This window comes from Pavona decussata, unplaced genomic scaffold (assembly GCF_977016875.1).
Source record: "Pavona decussata unplaced genomic scaffold, jaPavDecu1.1 SCAFFOLD_1, whole genome shotgun sequence".
Classification (NCBI taxonomy): domain Eukaryota; kingdom Metazoa; phylum Cnidaria; class Anthozoa; order Scleractinia; family Agariciidae; genus Pavona; species Pavona decussata.
Genome location: NW_028145425.1, coordinates 689,029 through 709,222, shown reverse-complemented (window position 1 = coordinate 709,222; position 20,194 = coordinate 689,029). Strand labels below are relative to the sequence as shown.

Sequence of the window (20,194 nt, the reverse complement as noted above, 5' to 3'; positions counted from 1 at the left end):
TTTGCATTGAGATATGTAAAAATTTAAATTCCTCCTTATAATGTGCAAGAGAGGACGTCAAAGACCCACAAGCGCGTGGGGAGTAAATTTTAAAATTTAAGGGAGTGGTCGACCATGAAACATAGTGGCGGGAAAATGATTTTTAATCCCTTCAATAAGTGGATCTTCACAAGACCATCCTGGTGGTCTGAACCAAGTACTCTGTGTTTTCTGAAGTTTTCGAAGATTGTTATCACTCTAGATCCCTTCCTCCTGCCCCCCTTAGACACTGTTAAAGCGTTTTTCTCTCCCGTGGATTATTATTACTGTGCGAAGGTCTGAGGTGTAAGTGTGTAGTGAAAGGCGTTAGCGTTCCAGGGTTGGGGCTTAGTATAATCGGGTAGGGATCAATAGGGCCATTTATACGGGAGAAAATAAGACGCGTCTTATTTTCTCCCTTATAAATGGCCCTAATATATTCCAGACCACAACTCCAGATCTAACACCCATTACCCTACAAACATGCACCTGGACTGGCTAAATACAATCGTTTTAATATTGCAAATAAAAGGACACAAGCTACGCGACTTGTAACGTGGACAAAATAAACGACAATGGAGGAAATATGAATTAAAAATTTGAATTTTTCAGCATGCGCTAATCCTTATTCTGGACGACGAATTCAAGACATATTCGTAAATTGTTTATTTTCCATGGGCTAACTGGGAAGTTAAACAAGAAATTTGTAAAGATACCACACATTTGCCATAAAATAATGTTTAATTACAAGGTTCCCTAGCCTACTTCTGGTCGTTCCTTTTTTTCCTTTTGATACCACTATTCACTCCTACATACTTTTTTGCACTCGCGTGTTCCTACTACTAAACAGGTTGCTTCCCATGCAGTAACGGCTTTGTGTCTTTCAAACGTTCTAGAGACGTGATGACTGAAGAAACATTGCATTTTGCTTTTTAGCCGGGATATATATAAGGACTGTTCTCTGTATGAACCAGAAGGAAAAAAAAAAACAAATAAAAACTTAGTTTAGCGATTTGTGCCATATTTTGAGATGATATTTCTATTTCAAACTATGGTCTTTTGATGATAGTCGTATTTTGCGACATTTCAACATATGGTGGAGTCTCGTCACCACATTTCGAATTATCGCAAAATGCGGTGTAAGAAATGTGGTCTTTTTTATCTAGCAAATATGTTTCATACATTCACTTTCGCTGGTCGATCGTCAATTTCACTGCCAATAAAAAGTGCGTTTTTTCACACCATGGTTAGCGCTAGCGCGAAATATGGTCTGACAGTAAGGACATATTTTGCGTCAACTCAATCTTTGAACCAAGTCTTGCGTAAACGCAAAACGTGGTCTAAGTATAGCCTATCATTTTGAAACCAAGTTTTGAGTTATTGCGAACCGTGGCTTTTCTGAAAAAGGCCGCATTTCGCGTCAACTCAATCCACGGCCTTCTTTGTAAAGTACCGTGGATTGCGTCAACGCAAAACGTGGACTAAAAAGCATGGACTATAGCCTATCCTTTTAAAACCAAGTTTTGAGTTATCGCAAACCGTGACTTTTCTGAAAAAGGCCGCATTTCGCGTCAACTCAATCCACGGTCTTCTTTGTAAAGTACCGTGGATTGCGTCAACGCAAAACGTGGACTAAAAAGCAGGGATTACAGCCTATCCTTTTAAAACCAAGTTTTGAGTTATTGCAAACCGTGGCTTTTCTGAAAAAGGCCGCATTTCGCGTCAACTCAATCCACGGCCTTCTTTGTAAAGTACCATGGTTTGCGTCAACGCAAAACGTGGACTAAAAAGCATGGACTATAGCCTATCCTTTTAAAACCAAGTTTTGAGTTATCGCAAACCGTGGCTTTTCTGAAAAGGGCCGTATTTTGCGTTAACTCAACCCACGACCTTCTTTTTAAAGTACCGTGGTTTGCTTCAACGTATAACGTGGTCTTAAGGACGGTGCCTTCTATTGTTACTGCGCATACGTTCTGCCCATCGCGAGATACTCGGGTTTCCTATGGGTGATGCCTACTAATACAGGAATATTTTTGCGCGGTTTAAAACTATACGGAGAATGGAGAACTTACCAAATGTCGTTGGCATCTCAAAAGAAAATTGGGGGTAACCATGCATTTTTCAGAGAAAATCAAGCTTCAATTTAGGAAAAAATCCCATACATTGCTTTATAATTTGGCACTTTTTAGAGATATTGCTGCTTAATTATCTCTGAAAAATGCGAGGTTACGCCCAATTTTCTTTTTGGATTCCAATAGGCCTTGCCAAGATCTGCTTTTCCCGCATAGTTACAAGCCGCACAAAAATACTTCGGTATTAGTAGGCACCGTCCTTAAGAGAAAGTTTTATACCCACGACGAACGGGAAATATTGTAGTGGTGCCAAATTAGTATCGTGACGCAAAAAGTAGTAAGAATGGAATTACTGTGCACTTTCTGTAATCGGTTGGGTAATGCTTGTGCTCCAAGAGCGTGCAGTTAGCGGTGCAAAATAGTTGTGATTGTTGTTGCTGCTGTTTTCGTTTACATGTAGTCTTTTAATCATTACACTGTTGGTAAAGATTTCAATCTTATAGTGGAAAGCACTTATTCATATTTTAGGTCGTAGAACTGTTATTCAAAAAATAGACAGGTAATTACCGCTAAGTGAAAAACAATGAAAAAATAAATGGAAACTTGATTAAAGCAAACGTAACGTGTATCTGTGGACAACAACAAGCAATAGTTGTACTGACAATCTCACATTTAATCACTTCATTTCAAACTGTTGATTTTTTCCTTTTACAATAGACTGAAAATTAATAATGAGAGTACGAACTAGATGCGTAGATCGCAACCGTATTACGCATAAAAATACAGGGAAAAATCTAATTGCCATAAATTAGTTTAAATCTTATTGTAGATTAATATTGGCAATCGAACTGAGTGGAGTGCAATTTGGTCTGAAATCATACGCGTGATTTCAAAATCAAACGAGCGCGCAGCGCGAGTTTGATTTGAAATCACAAGTATGATTTCAGACCAAAATTGCACGACACGAAGTTCAATTACCACTTAATTACATCCATTTTGAAATCACAGAGTATCATTGTCAATATTTATATTCTATTTGTGCTACTTCCTTTCCATTTTGATGGGCTAAAGAAAGGATGCAATTTAGAGCAAGAAATGGTGCAATTTGGGAATAAATTGCATCATTTTGGACCAATCAGATTCCAAGGATCACCAGTGATTTCAACATGGATGTAATTAAGACCTATATATGCTTAAAAACGACAAGGTGCAGCTATTTTGTTAACAACCACACAGCTTAACTACTTGCAATTGAATTTACTGCACCGAAAAATATGGCGACTAAAAACCATAAAACGCTAACTTCAAACTTGGCAACCACGATGATGTTAGTAGAGACAAATTCGCTGAAACGTGGCTTTCTATGGGCCTATTGGCTGTACAAGGTTCGCAGAGTATTGTGACAAGATGTTCAGCCGCAATCACTTTTTTCCGTACAGTGGATTGAGAATGAGAAGCGTTGGCCGTTTACGACATTTCGTCAAGTGACTAATTGCCATTAACAGGAAAGCATTTTTGAGAAATGATTTTGTCAAGAATGGAAAACTTAAGTAATTTTAATAGATCTATTTCTTTATCAACATTTCTCTGCCAACTGCATTGTACACGGTTATACCATTCGGTGCTAGCCTACCTAGCTTTTCTTACGAGTCTTGTATAATTTGCCAGGTTTAACTTCATTATACTGAGCAAGGACACTATCAACATTAAAATTGTGACGCTGAAATAAGTTATATACAAACTTCCTCTGACTATAAAGGGAAGTGTTGGCTCCCTTTATAGATTTAAAGTTACGCATAACCATTGTCCAGTCTTTCAAAGGAGGACAGTGTGAACCACCAACCTCCCAGATATTTTTGACTTGCATCAAACTTTCCACATTGCGTGGGATTTGTAATGAGTTAAGCCACTCTTGAGGTGAAGGATAAGCCGACCCATATCTCTCAAACATCACCAAAGTTGGAGGATCGGTTATTGAGCGGGTCGTGCTGCTTGCTTGAGGCTGAAGCGACGATGGACCAGGCTGTGGACGAGATGACTCAGGAGCAGGCTGAACGAAAGTTGAATGTGAAGGCAGAACAAATGATGAAGGAGTGTTAACATAATGTTGAATGAAAGGCTGCACGAACGATGCACGAGGAAAAGGTTGAATGGACACAGGGTAAGAACCAGGCTGGAGTGAGGAGTGTCGATGGGCAGGCTGGACAGAAGTTGGACCAGGCTGGAGAAAAGGTGGAACACGCGCAAGCTGAGAAGAGGTTGGCCCAGGAGCAGGGTGGACAGAAGGTGGACCAGGAAGAGGCTGGACAGAAGACGGAAGAGGAGGAGGTTGGACAGTAGATACACCAGGAGCAGGCTGGACAGAAGATGGAAGAGGAGGAGGCTGGACAGTAGATACACCAGGAGCAGGAGGACGAGAAACAGGCCGGATGGAAGGCGGATGAGAAGCAGGCTGGACGGAAGGCGGACGAGAAGCAGGCTGGACGGAAGGTGAACCAGAAGCTGGCTGGACAGAAGGCGGAAGAGGAGGAGGTTGGACGGAAGATACACCAGGAACAGGCTGGAGCAGGCTGGAAGGAAGAGAATAATGATGGACAAAAGATGAACCAGGAGCAGGCTGGACGGAAGGCGGACCAGGAGCAGGCTGGACAGAAGATGGACTAGACGAAGGCTGCATAGAGGTTGGAACAGGAGTAGGCTGGACAGAAGGGTGATGACTGGCAGACAGATTACTTGAAGGCAATGTTGAACAGACCTGGCTTGTAAGTGCAGAGATACCTGTAGCAGCTGATGTGCAGCTTGGTACAGTTGTGCTGGTAGTACTTAATGTAGCTGAAACTGGGTCAGCAGCGCTGGTTACTGGTACTGGTGGGGCCATCATAGACACAAAAACAGATGACCAGTAGGCAATCTGCCGAGCGGCGTGTAAAGCCGAGCTGGGTTGGGATTCAACTGAAGCATTAAAGGAAGCCAGACGAGTGGAAATCTCTCTCACAGCGTTTACAATGGGGAGATTTGGCATAGAGTCAACATGTGTCTGTGATGACTGAAAAGACAGGGAGTGAAGCTGACTCGCTATTTCTTCAGCATCACAGACAATTCCAGGTCCTGGTGGTACGGCATCTTTGGAAAGGATCTCTTTTATTCTGGGGATCTCCCTCAGACTTAAAAGAGTTGAAGAAACCTCGGATTCCTGTAAGGAGTAATAATACATGTAGAACTTAAGTTCAATTGAATTTCATATTTCAATTCATAAATGCCGCTCTATCACATTTAGACACTTGATGTGAAATTTCTTAAATATTTGTTTGTTTGTTTAGTTCACCACCACACATGTTACAAAAAAAAAAGTCCAAAAAATGTATACTAATAATTGAGAGAAAGTGGTGAGGAAGCCTTAGCAGGAACCATAGGGCTTTTGGAATAAGGCTTCCTCATTACACTCAGAGTTGTTACATAAAAAAAAATACATTATAGTTGAAATGAATAGACAAGAAAAGAACGGTCAATAAACATTTGAAAAAACAGCATGCAAGGTAAAAAAGAGAGATACAGAGATAACCTTAAGGGAGATTGCTGCAAACAAAGCTAATTTAAGTGCAATTCCTTTGATTTACATGTATTACATGATATTCCTGTCTGGAGGATATAATGCTAATCTTAGATATACTGAGTACAGGTGAGTAAAGTAAAAACAGATCCTTCTGAAAACCCTTATTTTGTGTATGTGAGATCAAAAACAGATATGTATTACCTCTTCTGATTCCCCCTCTTGGTCACTGTCAGGAACATCCTCCAATGACCCATCTGACTGTGATGAAGCCTTCAAAAACAAATAAACTTTGTTGGTCTTAAATTCATCTTCACTACATACTTGCATCCTTTACATGCACATAGATAATTATATATAGTGGAAGCAAAAAAAAAATCGCATTAACAGAATGGAGTAGAAAGTACATTTAGGTTCTAAATTTTTAAGTGGAAATGTAACATCATGCTGAGGATTCATTTTTTTTTACGAGACCATCCAAAATTAACTTTTCCCTGAAGAAACCAACTCGCAAACTTATGGCCAAAAAAATTTTGGTTGCCAAAATTACAACTTTTTAATTTTCTCCAAAATTTCCAGTCCACAATAAAAATGCAGTTTTCCACCTGTCTTTGGATTTTCATTTTATTACATTACATTTCAAGCATTTTCAAAGAAAGAGTGCTTAAAAAGCTTTTACATGTATGTAGAAAATCTTGCAAAACAAAAGTTTTGTAAAACGGACATAATTATGCTACCGCTCTCTTTCCATACTCTAATAATTAGAACAATTATTACAATTTGTACAACTTCTTGTACTTCGAAAATCACATAAAATGTGCTAGTGGTAGGAGACTGAGATGTGATGTTCATTGAACCAAACCACTAAGAAACCACTGGAAAACATAAGATTGTATTTTATGTCAACTTGTTGACTAGAGCATTTAGCAAGCCATGAGTTGGATTGCATGGATAACAAAATTTTTTTGTTCCAGAAAAATATTTCTGTGCATGACAGTATTGCAGCTTGCAGCTATTCGTTTGAATTTATATGCATTAGGAATTGATAAACAATGTTCAAGTTCTTTTCCTAAAAAATTATCTTAAGAAGTTAACCATCAGAATTCTCTTCACGATGTATACTACCCTGTGTCTACAAACAGAACTTCAGCACAGTTCAAGTAGAAGTGTCTCTCTCGATTCATTACCATAAATTTCCCTTGTGTAATATTATTGAGCAAAACAATTCTAGATATCTAATATATAGTTAAACATGATTTTAAACTTTGTAATTTATCACTTCTTCATGTGTTGCCCTTTGTGATTTGCTTGATTCAGAACATTTTGAGATGAAAGCTTGATGCCAGCATGTATCATGATCAGAGAGTGTTTAATGTCAACCAAGATGGTGGGAGAAATCAAACAGTACACTTGTGTTACTGTGCAATGTACTTTGGGAATGAATCAAGATGACGGACAAGTGATGGAAAAACAACAACAACATTTAAGTTTTGTATACAAGTGGAGTCATAACCAAAGAATTGCTTCTCAATTGAGAACAAGAGCAGGAAAAAACTCGTATCAAAATTTGATATGAACTTTGCCCAGTTAGGTTAAATGTGTCAATGGGAAACAGTTCATTTTTTTGCTTCTGTTATTTCTTGAGCATGGTAATGGTTGAAAATGAACGATTTATTCACTAAAACGCAACGAAAACTTAGGCAATACATTTCATGATTCTCGACCAGAACGTCGAGCAACGTTTTCATAACATAAACTCGGACCCAGTGTCCACTCATTGGAACTTAGTCTCCACTCATACACACGCAATGCGCCTTACACAAAATGAAACGCGGAATATAAATTTTCAGTTCGGAACATCCTCCCGCCCGATGCAGGGAGTGCATCACATGTAACTTGTCAACAAAGTTCAATAAAGTTCAACTAAAATGTTCAACAATGTCTCATCAAGTTCAATTAAGTTCAGCAGCTATATCAGCATCACAGGCTTCAAACAGGTGTAGCCGCTGCACTGGACGGCGAGTAACACTTCCGGATGAGGTCCGCAGGGTGACGGACCGGACAAGTCCATCGCGGCCTGTGTGGGTGTCTTCCACTCGTGCACGTGACCATTGACCCCGAGCTACACGATCCTCACTCACAAGGACCAAGTCACCTTTACGGATTTCACGACCAATCTTATACCATTTCTTGAGGGGTGTCAGGGATTTCAGATACTCTGCATGCCAACGCTTCCAAAATCCATTTACGAGCCTCTGGTGATACTGAAATCGTTTGGTGAGGGCTCTTGATGTCTGTTCTGAAACATGAGTGTCTTTAGTCGGACACACTTGAAGGTTTCTGCCAATCAGAATCTGTGCAGGGGTAATCACACTGTAGTCATCAGGGTCTGCACCCAGGTAAGTAAGAGGACGACTGTTCAGTTGTGCTTCAATTTCAGCCAAAATAGTAGTTAACTGCTCGGCATCTAACATTGCTTTGGCAAATAGTTTCTTCAATGGCGTCTTAACACTCTTTACAAGTCGCTCATAAAACCCACCCCACCATGGGGCCTTCTCCGCTATGAACTTCCACTGAATCTTCTTTTCGGACAAAGCACTCTGGGTTTGGTCTGATTCCAATACTCTCCAACATTGCTGTAGCTCCTTGTTAGCAGCCTTGAAAGTTTTTGCATTATCTGACCAAATAATGCTGCACATTCCTCTTCTTGCAATCATGCGTCTCAAAGCAAGGAGAAATCGCTCAGTCGTCATATTACACACCAACTCTAAGTGTACCGCACGGGTAACTGCACATGTAAATAAACAGATATAGACTTTATCACCACTGTCTTTCAAATACAAAGGACCAGCAAAGTCTAGTCCCACATTAGTGAACGGGGGCGCAGGCTTAATTCTGTCTTCAGGAAGTGGTGCCATCCGCTGACCAAAGGGCTTTGTTAGGTAATGGCGACATATTAGACAGTTCCTCAGTGTCTGACGGACAGTCAATCGTCCTTTGATCAACCAAAATTTCTGTCGCAAAACTGACAAAGTGTGTTCAACTCCAGCATGAAGCTCACGGCGGTGAACATCATCAATCAACAACTTAACAACAGGATTGTTGGAAGGCAAGATAATAGGATGCTTCTCCTCTTCTGGTAACAGTGACTTGTGAATTCTTCCTCCAACACGAAGAAAACCACTAGTAGGACACATAAACGGGTTCAAATTGGCCAGGTTGCTGTCCTTCACTGTACCATGCCGTTTACTTGACGTAATTTCTTCAGCAAAACTTGCTTCTTGTACATGAAAAATCAACCATTTTTCTGCATTTTGCATCTCTAAACCAGTTAAAGGGCTGTCAATCCTTTCCTCCTCTTTCACCCTTGAGTTTCTAACGAATCTTCTGATCCAAGCAACAGTTCTTAGCAAGCGACCGTACTTACTGAATCTTGTGAAGTCAATGAATGGCTCTTTGGGTTGCACAACACAACTGACACTAGCTTTACTCTTCCTCTCTGGGTCAACATTTTCCCTGGAAGGCTTTGACCTCAAATCCTCGGGCCAATCTTTTTCGGACTCTTGCAACCAAGAGGGTCCTTTCCACCACAAATGACTCTCTCTTAACTGACTTGCAGACAAACCTCGGGTAGGTAGATCCGCTGGATTCTGCGGTCCTGGACAGTACCTCCAAACACTGGGATCTAACAATGACTGAATTTCAATAACACGATTGGCAACAAATGGTTTCCACTGTGAGGCGGCTCCTCTGATCCAGTGTAAAGTTGAAGAATTGTCTGTCCAACAAACAATGCGGTTTATGGGACAATCGATTGCACCTTTGACATAGGTACAAAGTCTAGCAGTAATTACAGCAGCCATCAACTCTAAGCGCGGAAGTGTAATCTTCCTTACAGGAGCCACTCGGGTCTTGGACATTACAAGACTGGTAGATGCCTTTCCATCTTCACTAACAACTCTCAGATAAACTGCAGAGGCATAAGCAACTTCCGACGCATCACCAAATGCGTGTAACTCAACTTTAGGATTCTGACTTAATGACAAATCAGTGTAACATCTTGGAATGTGAACGTGTTCAAGTTCTGAAAGTTCTTGAACCCACTGATTCCATTTCAATGAGACTTCCATGGGAATTTCCTCATCCCATCCAACACCTTGGGTCCACAAACTTTGAAGAATCAATTTTGACCTCACTGAAAACGGTGCGATTAGACCAATCGGATCAAAAATCTTTGCTGCTAAAGACGCCACTTTTCTTTTTGTGTACACTGTCTCTGATCTGGACTTAACAATGTCCGCATCAATTGCAAAGACAAGGCTGTCAGTTATCGTATTCCACTTTAAACCTAATGCTTTTGTCATTGGATGTGCTTCTGCTAAATCACTCTCCAGGTTGACGAGACTAACTGCTGCTCTGTCCCTCTCAGGTAAAGAATCCATAAGCTCAGACGAATTGCTTGACCATTTTGTCAAATTAAAGGCAGCTTTCTGCATAAGCTCAGTTGCACTTTGCTGCAATTTCAGTGTTTCCTGCACATTGTCTCTCCCTGAAGCAAAGTCATCAACATAAGTGTTCCTTAAAATTTCACTTGATGCAACAGGGAATGTTCCTTTACACCTTTTCACATGCTCTTGAATAGTACCAATGGCAAGAAAAGGACTGGAAACAACTCCAAATGTGACCCTTGTCATTCTGTAAATCTTAGGCGTGGCCTTAGGGTCCAAATCTCTCCATAGATACCGGTGTGAATCCATGTCTTCCTCTTTTAACCGGATCTGTAAGAACATCTTCTCTATGTCACCCATGATAGCTACATGATTCTTTCGAAAACGCAGAATAATTCCAACTAAATCTGGCTGCAATGCTGGGCCTGGCTCTAAGCAGCTGTTCAGAGAGACACCATTGCTATCTTTAGCTGATGCATCAAACACCACTCTTGTCTTGGTTGTCTGCTTGTCTTCTCTAATGACCGCATGATGGGGGAGATAAAACACAGGACGCCCATCTGTCGGTGTAACTTCATCACAAGGTACTTCTTCAGCAACACCATTCTCAACATACTTGTTAATCGCTTCTCGGTATGACGTAGCTTTCATTGGCTCTTGGAGCAGCTTCTTTTCTAGATTGTACAACCTACTTTCCGCTTGCCGGTAATTATCTTTCAATGCAACACGATCTTTCTTCCACGGTAAGGATACTTCATAGCGACCATCATTGTACGTTAGAGTCTCTTTAAACTTCTTCAAGACCATATCTTCAACATGAGTAGTAGAAACTGAACTTTCAGCAGGTCTAACACCAATGGACTCCAAATCCCAGAACTTTTGAAGTGTTTCATTCAATTGTTCCTCAACACCAATTTGAACATTCATAGACACAGTGCATTCTCGGTCATGACCACCTGTTGGTCCACAGAAGACCCAACCCAAAGTTGTGCGAACTGCAACTGGTTCACTGGAACGTCCTCTTACAATGTCTCTTGTCACGAAGGAATAATAGAAATCCAAACCAATAAGCACATCAATCTCCTGTTCATCTCTAGGGAACTCTTCAGGAAATACTATGTTCCGAAGATGAGACCATCTTGCTGGATGAATATCCACAGCTTCAGCTGGCCGGCATATTACTGGTGTAGTAAGCGCTTCAATACACTGAGGCTGTCCAGATTTATCAACAGGTGCCACAGTAAATGTAATTCTCTTCCGCAAAGTGTTCTTGGTAGCCTCTCCTCCAAATCCAGAGACAACAATTTTGACACTCTTCCCGTTAAGACCAAGCTCATCGATTACACTCTGCCGAACAAACGATGTTTGAGAACCAGGATCAAAGAAACATCTCACAACTTTTGAACACCCATTCACTCCACACAAAATAGCTGGTACAGTCTGCAGAATCACCTTTCCACCCGAGCCCACTGCAACAGAATTTGCCACAACTGAAGATGACACAGGAGGACCTGATGAAGGGGATGGTAATTCAGGGACCGATTCCACCTTAACTTCTTCCAAGTGAGGTCGAGCTGAATCTTGATGCAGGAGACTGTGATGTCTACCTTGGCAGTGCTTGCATGGAGGCTTCTGGCACACTTCAGCTCTATGACCAGATTCAAGGCATCGGAAACACAGACCCTTAGACGTTGCCTTTCTGAACCTTTCTTTTACAGGCAATGACAGAAAACTGACACATGACTTCAAACCATGGTTTTTGGAGCAAATGACACACTTGCCCTCTTGCGTTGTCGCACATAATGCAGAGGTGGATGACCTTTGCGAGCGGTTAAACTTGAAACGATTTTCACGATTTCCAGGATTTTCCTTTGCTGGAGCTTTCGAATCAAGAGAAGGAGGTTGGGAAGACTCTTTAGCTCTAATCAGTTGTTCCAAGAAAGTGAACAGTGTTTTCACTTCTACACAGTCCTGCTTAGCTATTTCCTCACTGAGCTCCAGTTCCCATTTTTCCACAACTTCTTTAGGTAGCTTGTCCACGATAAGGGGCACCAGAACAGGAGCCAAAGTTTCAGATTTAAACTTTTCACCCATGGACTCGACAGAACGAACGTGACCTATCACTTCATCGTAAAATTTACGCATGGAGGCTGCATCATCACAGCTCAAACGTGGCAAATGGATCAAGGATCTTACATGTGCATCGAGGATTAACCTTGTATGCCCAAATCTTTCCTTCAGGATTTCCAAAACTGGCTGGTAATTCGCTTGTACCACTGCAAAACCTTTCACCGCTTCAGCAGCCGAACCCTTTAGCGATCTCATCAAATACTCTAATTTTTGGACATCTGCCAACGACGCATTGTCGACTACCGAAACTTTTATCGACTGATAATAGGGTTGCCAACTCAAAACATTGCCATCAAAGGTTGGTAGATTGATCTTGGGTAGCTTAACTTGTACTTGAGAAGACGACTGAGATACATGTGGGTTGCTTCCCGCCAATTTCACTTCTGGCAAATGTTTACTTGAAAGATAACTCGTCATTTTCGCCATGCTTTCAATCACACGCCCTTCATACTCATTGTGACTCTCACACTCGGCATCAATGTCAGCATCTTCCAACATCGTGCACATTGTGCCTTGCACTTCTTGCAAATCGCTCCATTTGCTGGCGATGTTATCTTTCAACACTTGAATTCGTGCATGATTATCTTGTTGTGACAGGGCTTCGTCGACTGACTTCACCGTGTCTGTTAAAGATTTTCTCAGAAACCTTCTCTTTTTCTTGACAGCTTCTAAATCTTTCGACATTTTCAAACACCGTTTAAAATTCCACTGCAAATCCACTGAAGTTCCACTCGATCAAGGTGCTGCAACACACGTGTTTTGGCGCCAATCGCCAAGATGCGAAAACCCACTTTTTCGCGGCAAGAAACAGAAGTCCAACACTCCTTTTCGCTTGACCGATCGTCGATACTGTTCATCCGACTCAAAGGACCATGAAAATGAACGATTTATTCACTAAAACGCAACGAAAACTTAGGCAATACATTTCATGATTCTCGACCAGAACGTCGAGCAACGTTTTCATAACATAAACTCGGACCCAGTGTCCACTCATTGGAACTTAGTCTCCACTCATACACACGCAATGCGCCTTACACAAAATGAAACGCGGAATATAAATTTTCAGTTCGGAACAATGGTTAAGTATTCTACAAAAATAAAATGCATCAATTTTCTTTAATAAAAATGAAAAATTTTGAGTCGGCACAAGGTTACACACTAGCAGTTATTGGTCATATTGGCAACCAGTGAGTTGCAACAACCGGTACTTCACAGAAAGGTTCATGAAAGCCAGCCTAGTTATAACTTAAGGTTCTGTTGTGGATAAATAAAACTTGAAAGACAATTCACAGGCAATTTGGCCAAAACACTGCAATAAAAGCATCATCTATTGATTACAATAAGAACCAAGAATAAAGTAATAGGTTGCAACAGAATATATACCTCATCCTCAGAAACTGAATCTTCAGATGGCACCTATGGAAGTTGCAAAGACTTGAATTACTAACAATTTGTTTGCAGTATTATAATAATTCTACAAAAAAAAAAAAAAAATCACTACACAGCTACGAGCAATCGTTTTTTGCTGACCTCCCATCCTTCACATCTGTTACTGTGTAATTTATGTATTGTGTTTACCCCGCGTTCTTATACCCTCAAAGTGACGTTGCTATTTATTAAGTACTGTATTAGCCGACAAAGGTTAAACTGACATATACAAGGTTTGTATTATAAACTTTCTAGAAAACTCCAGGGAAGGTAAGTAAAACAAAATGTAAGCTAAAACTTAGGATAAAACATGGAGTGAGAAATATTACTGGAAGTGGAACTTTTGAACTATGTTATTTGAAGCAGAACCTACTTGCTTTTTATACCACTGGAATAATATGTAAATCAGGCAGTAAAATACACAGTAATAAATATCTGAATTCTAGAATCAGTGGCTATAGAATTTGGGCTGATAAAATACTGCCTAGAAGACTGAAAGGGGCACATGCAGTCACATGCTTTGATCATTTACTGTGTACTTTCAACTGTCAAAATTCTATTGCATTCTTTCAAATGAGGCAAGTAATTTAAAGTTTATTTTGTCAGCAAAGACGTTAATTTAAGATTTTGCATCACCTTATTGTCATAATGGAGGGGTGTGATATTTTTAGGGAAAGCAGGGTAATTCCTAAACGTCAACGAAACACTAGACTGCTAGATAAACTCTAAGATGAAAAAAATATGAGAAAACCGAAATGTTCAAGGGTATCTAATACTAGAAAAATATTCTGAGGCAAATTCTTAACGAAAGCTTTCATACAGCTGGTCAGAGTCTATTCTCCAGCCTCTATAAAGTTCTCGGGCGATCAAACGTGCGACAGACAATAGCCCATTTTACAGTTGTGTACTAAGTGACCTGGCCTTGGATTGGAAGCGAGGCTGGGGGTGACCTTGTTTTGATACAGACCTCACTGCTTTTCATATGTAGATCATGCTGTTCTTATGCTAACTAGTTTGCATTTACATATGAAAAGCAGTGAGGTCTGTATCAAAACAAGCTCACCCTCAGCCTCACTTCCAATGCAAGGCCAGGTCACTAAGCACACAACTGTAAAATGGCCTATTACGACGCGCTGCATCAACTTTCCGGCTTTAAAATGACTACACTACTCCTTGAAGTCAGCGAACATAAGGTTTTAAAAAACGGATGTCAAATGTTGCTAGCAATTTCAACAGAGGCATTGTGTGAATCCTAATTGAAGTAAAACAACGGAGTAAAATAAACACTGTAAGTTATGCTAGCTGTCGTTCGACAACGGATTTCGAAAACGACGAAATGGATACATTTTATCCGCTGGGTTCCACAAGCAAGTAAAAATAGAACTGAAAGCGAAGCACTGAAAAAAAAGGACATTCAAAAGATCCCGTCCACTTACCCTCTGATCATCTAAGGCAGAACTCTCGGCATCACTACCACGCTCTTCTTCCATTTTGGAAAGACTGCGACACAGTGGAGAGCTCAACTTAGTAACCATGCCTTCAATGTGTAGCAAAAGTGACGTCATTGTAGCAATCCTACCAACTACAGACACCATATACGGTGCGCAAAGAAAATTAATAATTCTGTTATCCTTTTCTGGGTACATCCTCATTATTAATTACTTCCTACCAGTTTGTTTGTGCACCAGGAAATATGGATAAGCTATACGGAATTTGCAGTTTTGCACCGTGCTTAATGTCTTCAATCCATAATGCAAACAAGGAATTTGTGCAGTGCTTGCCGACATTTGCTATAATTGCTCTAAAACATTTCACTTTGGCGTGGTGCGCAAATCTGAAGTAATTTTGTATGGCATTTATGGATTTGTCTTTGTTGCAAAACTGAGGAAGATTCCAAGCATATATTACATTTACGCCACATTTGCACACAAACTGAACACAAGCAAACTGTCTATTTCCGTAAGACTTACTTGAAGAATTTGTGTCAAATTTATAAGTTTGCTACGGATTTGCTCCAATTACGAGTTGAGTAAATACGTTTTTTTGTCCATTGTCTACTTTTATTCGGCATTAAAATTTTACCACAATGGCTACTACTAAAACTAATGTATAAATGGCACTTACAATGTAAGACACTGCTGGCCTGGTCTTATACATAATTAAGTGCCGTGTAAATAAGCGGAAGCATCGTTTGCAGCAAGCCCTGTAGGTTCCAAGAGAGTTTGCCTGTCAACTCTGGGAAGGCTATTTCAACAAACTGCCCCCAAAGCTCTTAGTTTCCAACTGAGTTTCGTAAGTCAAATCAAAATAATTATTCTTGCCAATTGGTACAACCACGAACAATGGGGAGCTTTAGCAAAGACGAAGCCGATAGCAGTGTAAACGTCACGGCTATTTAAATGAATTCGCGTTTTTTCAAACGTCGTCAAAATTATTCCAGCTTGCTTTAAATGTCAAATGTAGGTGAAATTTTCTGGAGTTGAGTTCTTGGAGACCGCGCCCAAGTTTAGAAATAGATAAAAATTCGTCGTGTGTGTTTACCTCCTCCATAAAACGGTTTTGCCTCTCTTTGGTTGATAAAGCCAGCAAAGCAAAGCGAAGACAAATTGAGTTACCTTCGACGTTCAATTGAAAACCACTCATAGTCATAGAAAAGAGTATATTCCAGAGATAATTGCCCGCTTATAATATCAACAATAAAGGATAAATGTAAGGTACAACGAACGACCAGTTATACATTTTCACAGTGAATTTACATACAGAGCGCTGATCTGATATAGAACAGTTTTTGCTTTATTATCTGTAAAACAATGCGTGTTTACTCCGACATATTCCTCACTTTTTTTACAATAACTTTCAAAATTCCTGCACGCTGATGGGCTCGTAACTAATGTCTATAAGAGTTTATAACATCGGGCGCGTGCTTTCCCATCTAATTCCTATTGGAGTAATCATTCTTCAACTTAAGCGTGCACAACGTAGGCATTGCGATGAATGGAAACCCTAGTTGACGCCTTCAACTTTGATTTCAACATTTAAATACTTAAACAATCGAAAATTACAGCCATATAAATACTGATATTTAGGTAAATTCAAAACTGGCACGTTTTCCGTGTTATTTTAAAAATCGTCGTCGATTTGATAATTAGAAGATATTTCAGTGAGTGTGTTAAACGTTTCGTATTGCAATCCACAGTTTTAAAACCAGTGGAAGACATCCTTCTTTAAAACTAGTACTGTTCCCGCTGTAGGACCTTGTGGAACTACCAACCTACCTTACAGTCGAGCTACCATTATACTACAAATGCTTTGGTCCAACACGTCCACCTTTTTCTGGCGTACGACCTAAAATCTTCCAAACCAGACCTGAGTCGTGGAATTCATTGAAGCTGTGCAGCGGAAATCTTTGTTTATTTTGCTGTAAAATCCGAAGTTATCTTCATTTTCTATTCCCCCCCAAAGGTCACAACCTTTGGATGGACCGTAATAGCTGTCGAGATGAAGAGAGTACCGCGAACTGTACCCACACAACACTGTACAGTTGGAACAGTTATGTCCATGAACATCCACAAACTCTGTCGATAGGCAGAATTCATCTTTACTGGGTGCCACCAGAATATCCAAGTTTTCCAGGGACACTCTCCAGTAATCACGGTAGTCCACTCCATCCGTCGGAAAATTACAAGTTGCTCGCCAGTGAGTGGAGACATTCCGGATGGACTTCATACGGGACAATGACAGGCGGTAGTTGTTCCATTCGGGTGCATCTTGGTTGATTGGCATGTCGTGCAGATAGAAGGCTTTGCCCTTGAACACAGCGGCATTGTTCTGCAAAGAGTGAGACTGGATCAGAGTCCATGCTGCACCTGGCTCGGACGCAAAGTCGCAGTAGACTGGAAATGGTTTGTTCTGTTGGTCCATGACAGTGTAGGTGCCATTGGTTTTCACTTTGTTAAAGATCATGACGTCTTTACAGGATCGAGGAGGCAGCGCGATTTGGCACCTGTGTCCAGTGTATCCTGGAGGACATGCGCATTTGAATCTTCTTTTGTTGACATCACATACTTCAGTACACGTGCCGCCATTTCGACAGGGGACAGTTTCACAGCACTTGTTTCGGCAGGCCAGTTCAGATAAGGATTGGTGCGCAACTCCCTGAAAAAAATGTTTCGAATTAAATTGTTATACTTGACAAGTATCTTTAAGGCATTAATTGAATATGCGATGTCTGCAACTATGAAGTGAATATATGAAAATTCATACATTTGGCTATCTGAAGGGTGATTTACACGGTAAGATCTTGTCGCATGCGGCAGGCCTACGACGTAAATTGTTTCGTGTAAATCAAACCTACAACTCGCTTAGGACTGTGGTGTACGTCACAAAAAATGTCGTACGGCAACCGCAGGTATAGGCAATGGTGAGTCACGAGAGTTGTGTGCGATGTTTTGCATGATGCGAGCAGCGCGCGCTCCAGAAATCGCATGGGACAGTCGTAAGCAGTCATAAGTTGTACCGTCTTATTCGGCCTTAAGGGTGCATTCGATTAACCCTACTCCGGAATAGGAATAAGTACAATAATTACCAGCAATCCCTCATGAGAGGTTTTTGGAGTTACTGGAATACAAAATGGCTCTTAAGTTGTCGTTTATTACAGAAAGTTTGTAGATGCATCTTCCAAAATTTGCCTAAAAAAAGAAATCTAACAGCTATAGGTGGTTTGCATTGCCACCACGTTGTCGTACAAAACAAAAGGAATTTTTTTCATGTAGCTTGCATAAAAATGGAAGTTAAGCCCCAGAGCAAAAAAATCTTATTGTTCCTGTACACCAACAAAGCCGCCATTACGTCACATGCGACCAACAATTCCCTTTACTCTTAGTCCATAATACGGTAAATGAAATCAACAGACAGTGTTAGTCCGTTATCAAATGTTTTATTTAGTAGTAAAGACAGTAGGATATTAACATCATACCACCCGTGAGTTTTTTTTTTTCTGATCTTTCTTGTCCTGCCTCCCAAATATCTAATAATTGATTACTTTGCACGAAGATATGAGTTTTGTTTTCGAGTGGTAAAAACAACATTGCGTGAGTAAAATATTGTTTTTAACAGAAGAAAATATAATTTATAGCGGAGCTCCGCGCGCGCCTTCCCCATTTAATTGATTAGAGATTTTGGTAAACCCATAAATGCGAAAAATTTTGGCTTTGGCTATGACGTCACTGTCCGTCCGTGCGTACATACGTCGGCCCTTCTATGTAAGCCGTTGTGAAATGCCACACTCAACCTGTGTGGCAACCCGCGTTTTTCTAGCGGGAAGTTGCATCGCCAACTGCGTTTTAGAAAAAAATCAACATCATTTTGAAGACGACAAAATGCAAAGTCACTTTTTGTGACCAACAGCGAGGGAAAGAGCAAGACGACTACCAAAATGCGGTGGATTCTCATTAAAGTGCTGTAGAATACATTAGTTATAGTAGGATGATGTCATGTTCTATTTTAGGCTCAGCAAACAGGTTATGAACAGGTTTATCTATTTTTGCTGACGTTATCTTCTCCACCACAACCACAATGCCATTTTTTTCGCATATTTTTCCTCCTCCACCACCTCCACCAATTGAACCACCATCTCCACCCCTGCACCACCAATTCCACCAGCATCTCCACCACGACCAACTCCACTACCAATTCCACCACTTTCTTGCCTCCACCACCGATTCCATCACCATCACCACCAACTCCACCAACTCTACCACCAACTCAACCACTATCTCCAACACCAACACCACTACCATCACTACCAACTCCACCACCAATTCAAGCTCCACCTCCACAAACTCCACCACCAATTCCACCACTCTCTTATCTCCACCACCGATTCCGTCACCATCTCCACCAACTCTACCACCAACTCAACCACTATCTCCAACACCAACACCACTACCATCACTACCAACTCCACCACCAATTCCAGCACAACCTCCACCGTCTCCACCATCACCACCACCACCACTACCACAATGCTATTGTTTTACACCGGTGTTTTTAAACTTCGTAAAGCGGCTTGGATTGACCCAAGAGGAATGGAAGCGATTATTTCTCCTTCTGGTTTTCAATCTCACCTGGATGCAACTTTGAGTATAATGTTTGCAGGTAAGTGTTTTGGCGCAATAATTTTGGCGGCTTAGTTCTAACGCAATAATTTTGGCGCGGTATATTATGTTTACATTTTTTATCATGTTTGGTTAGTGCTTTCTACAAATCCTTATACAATGAAACAAAAAGCGATCAAATTGCTTTTCTAACCTACATTCAGGAATCAAAAATGATAGTTTCCAGTTGAAAGCATGTCTTGTTTGGAGGTTGTTGTATGGTATGCAAATTCACGACGAAAACAATGATATGGAACGGTTTCAGTCTTTTGTTCATGGAAATATAAGACTTTCTACCACATCTATTGTTTTAGATCCCCAAAATGCTTATTTTTCCATAAACAAAAGAAACGTTTCTGCTCAAAATCTCGAAACATTAGAAAACTAAATCCT

The 20,194-nt window shown here is 40.6% G+C and overlaps 2 protein-coding genes across 2 annotated transcripts; both read right to left on the bottom strand.

Annotated features, from left to right (window-relative positions):
* Positions 1-2,742: 2,742 nt before the first annotated feature.
* Positions 2,743-15,266, bottom strand: LOC146490125 (uncharacterized). Its single transcript, XM_085107008.1, has 5 exons — positions 15,083-15,266; positions 13,602-13,634; positions 5,845-5,913; positions 3,257-5,283; positions 2,743-2,909 (listed from the first exon to the last, which is right to left on the bottom strand). Exons 1-4 carry the CDS (start codon positions 15,239-15,241, stop codon positions 3,724-3,726), a joined length of 1,821 nt encoding a protein of 606 aa, XP_084963134.1. The 5' UTR covers positions 15,242-15,266; the 3' UTR covers positions 2,743-2,909; positions 3,257-3,723.
* A 1,725-nt stretch (positions 15,267-16,991) lies between these two features.
* LOC146490124 (uncharacterized) lies at positions 16,992-19,444 on the bottom strand. Its single transcript, XM_085106928.1, has 2 exons — positions 19,355-19,444; positions 16,992-17,801 (listed from the first exon to the last, which is right to left on the bottom strand). Exons 1-2 carry the CDS (start codon positions 19,442-19,444, stop codon positions 16,992-16,994), a joined length of 900 nt encoding a protein of 299 aa, XP_084963054.1.
* Between the last annotated feature and the right edge of the window lie 750 nt (positions 19,445-20,194).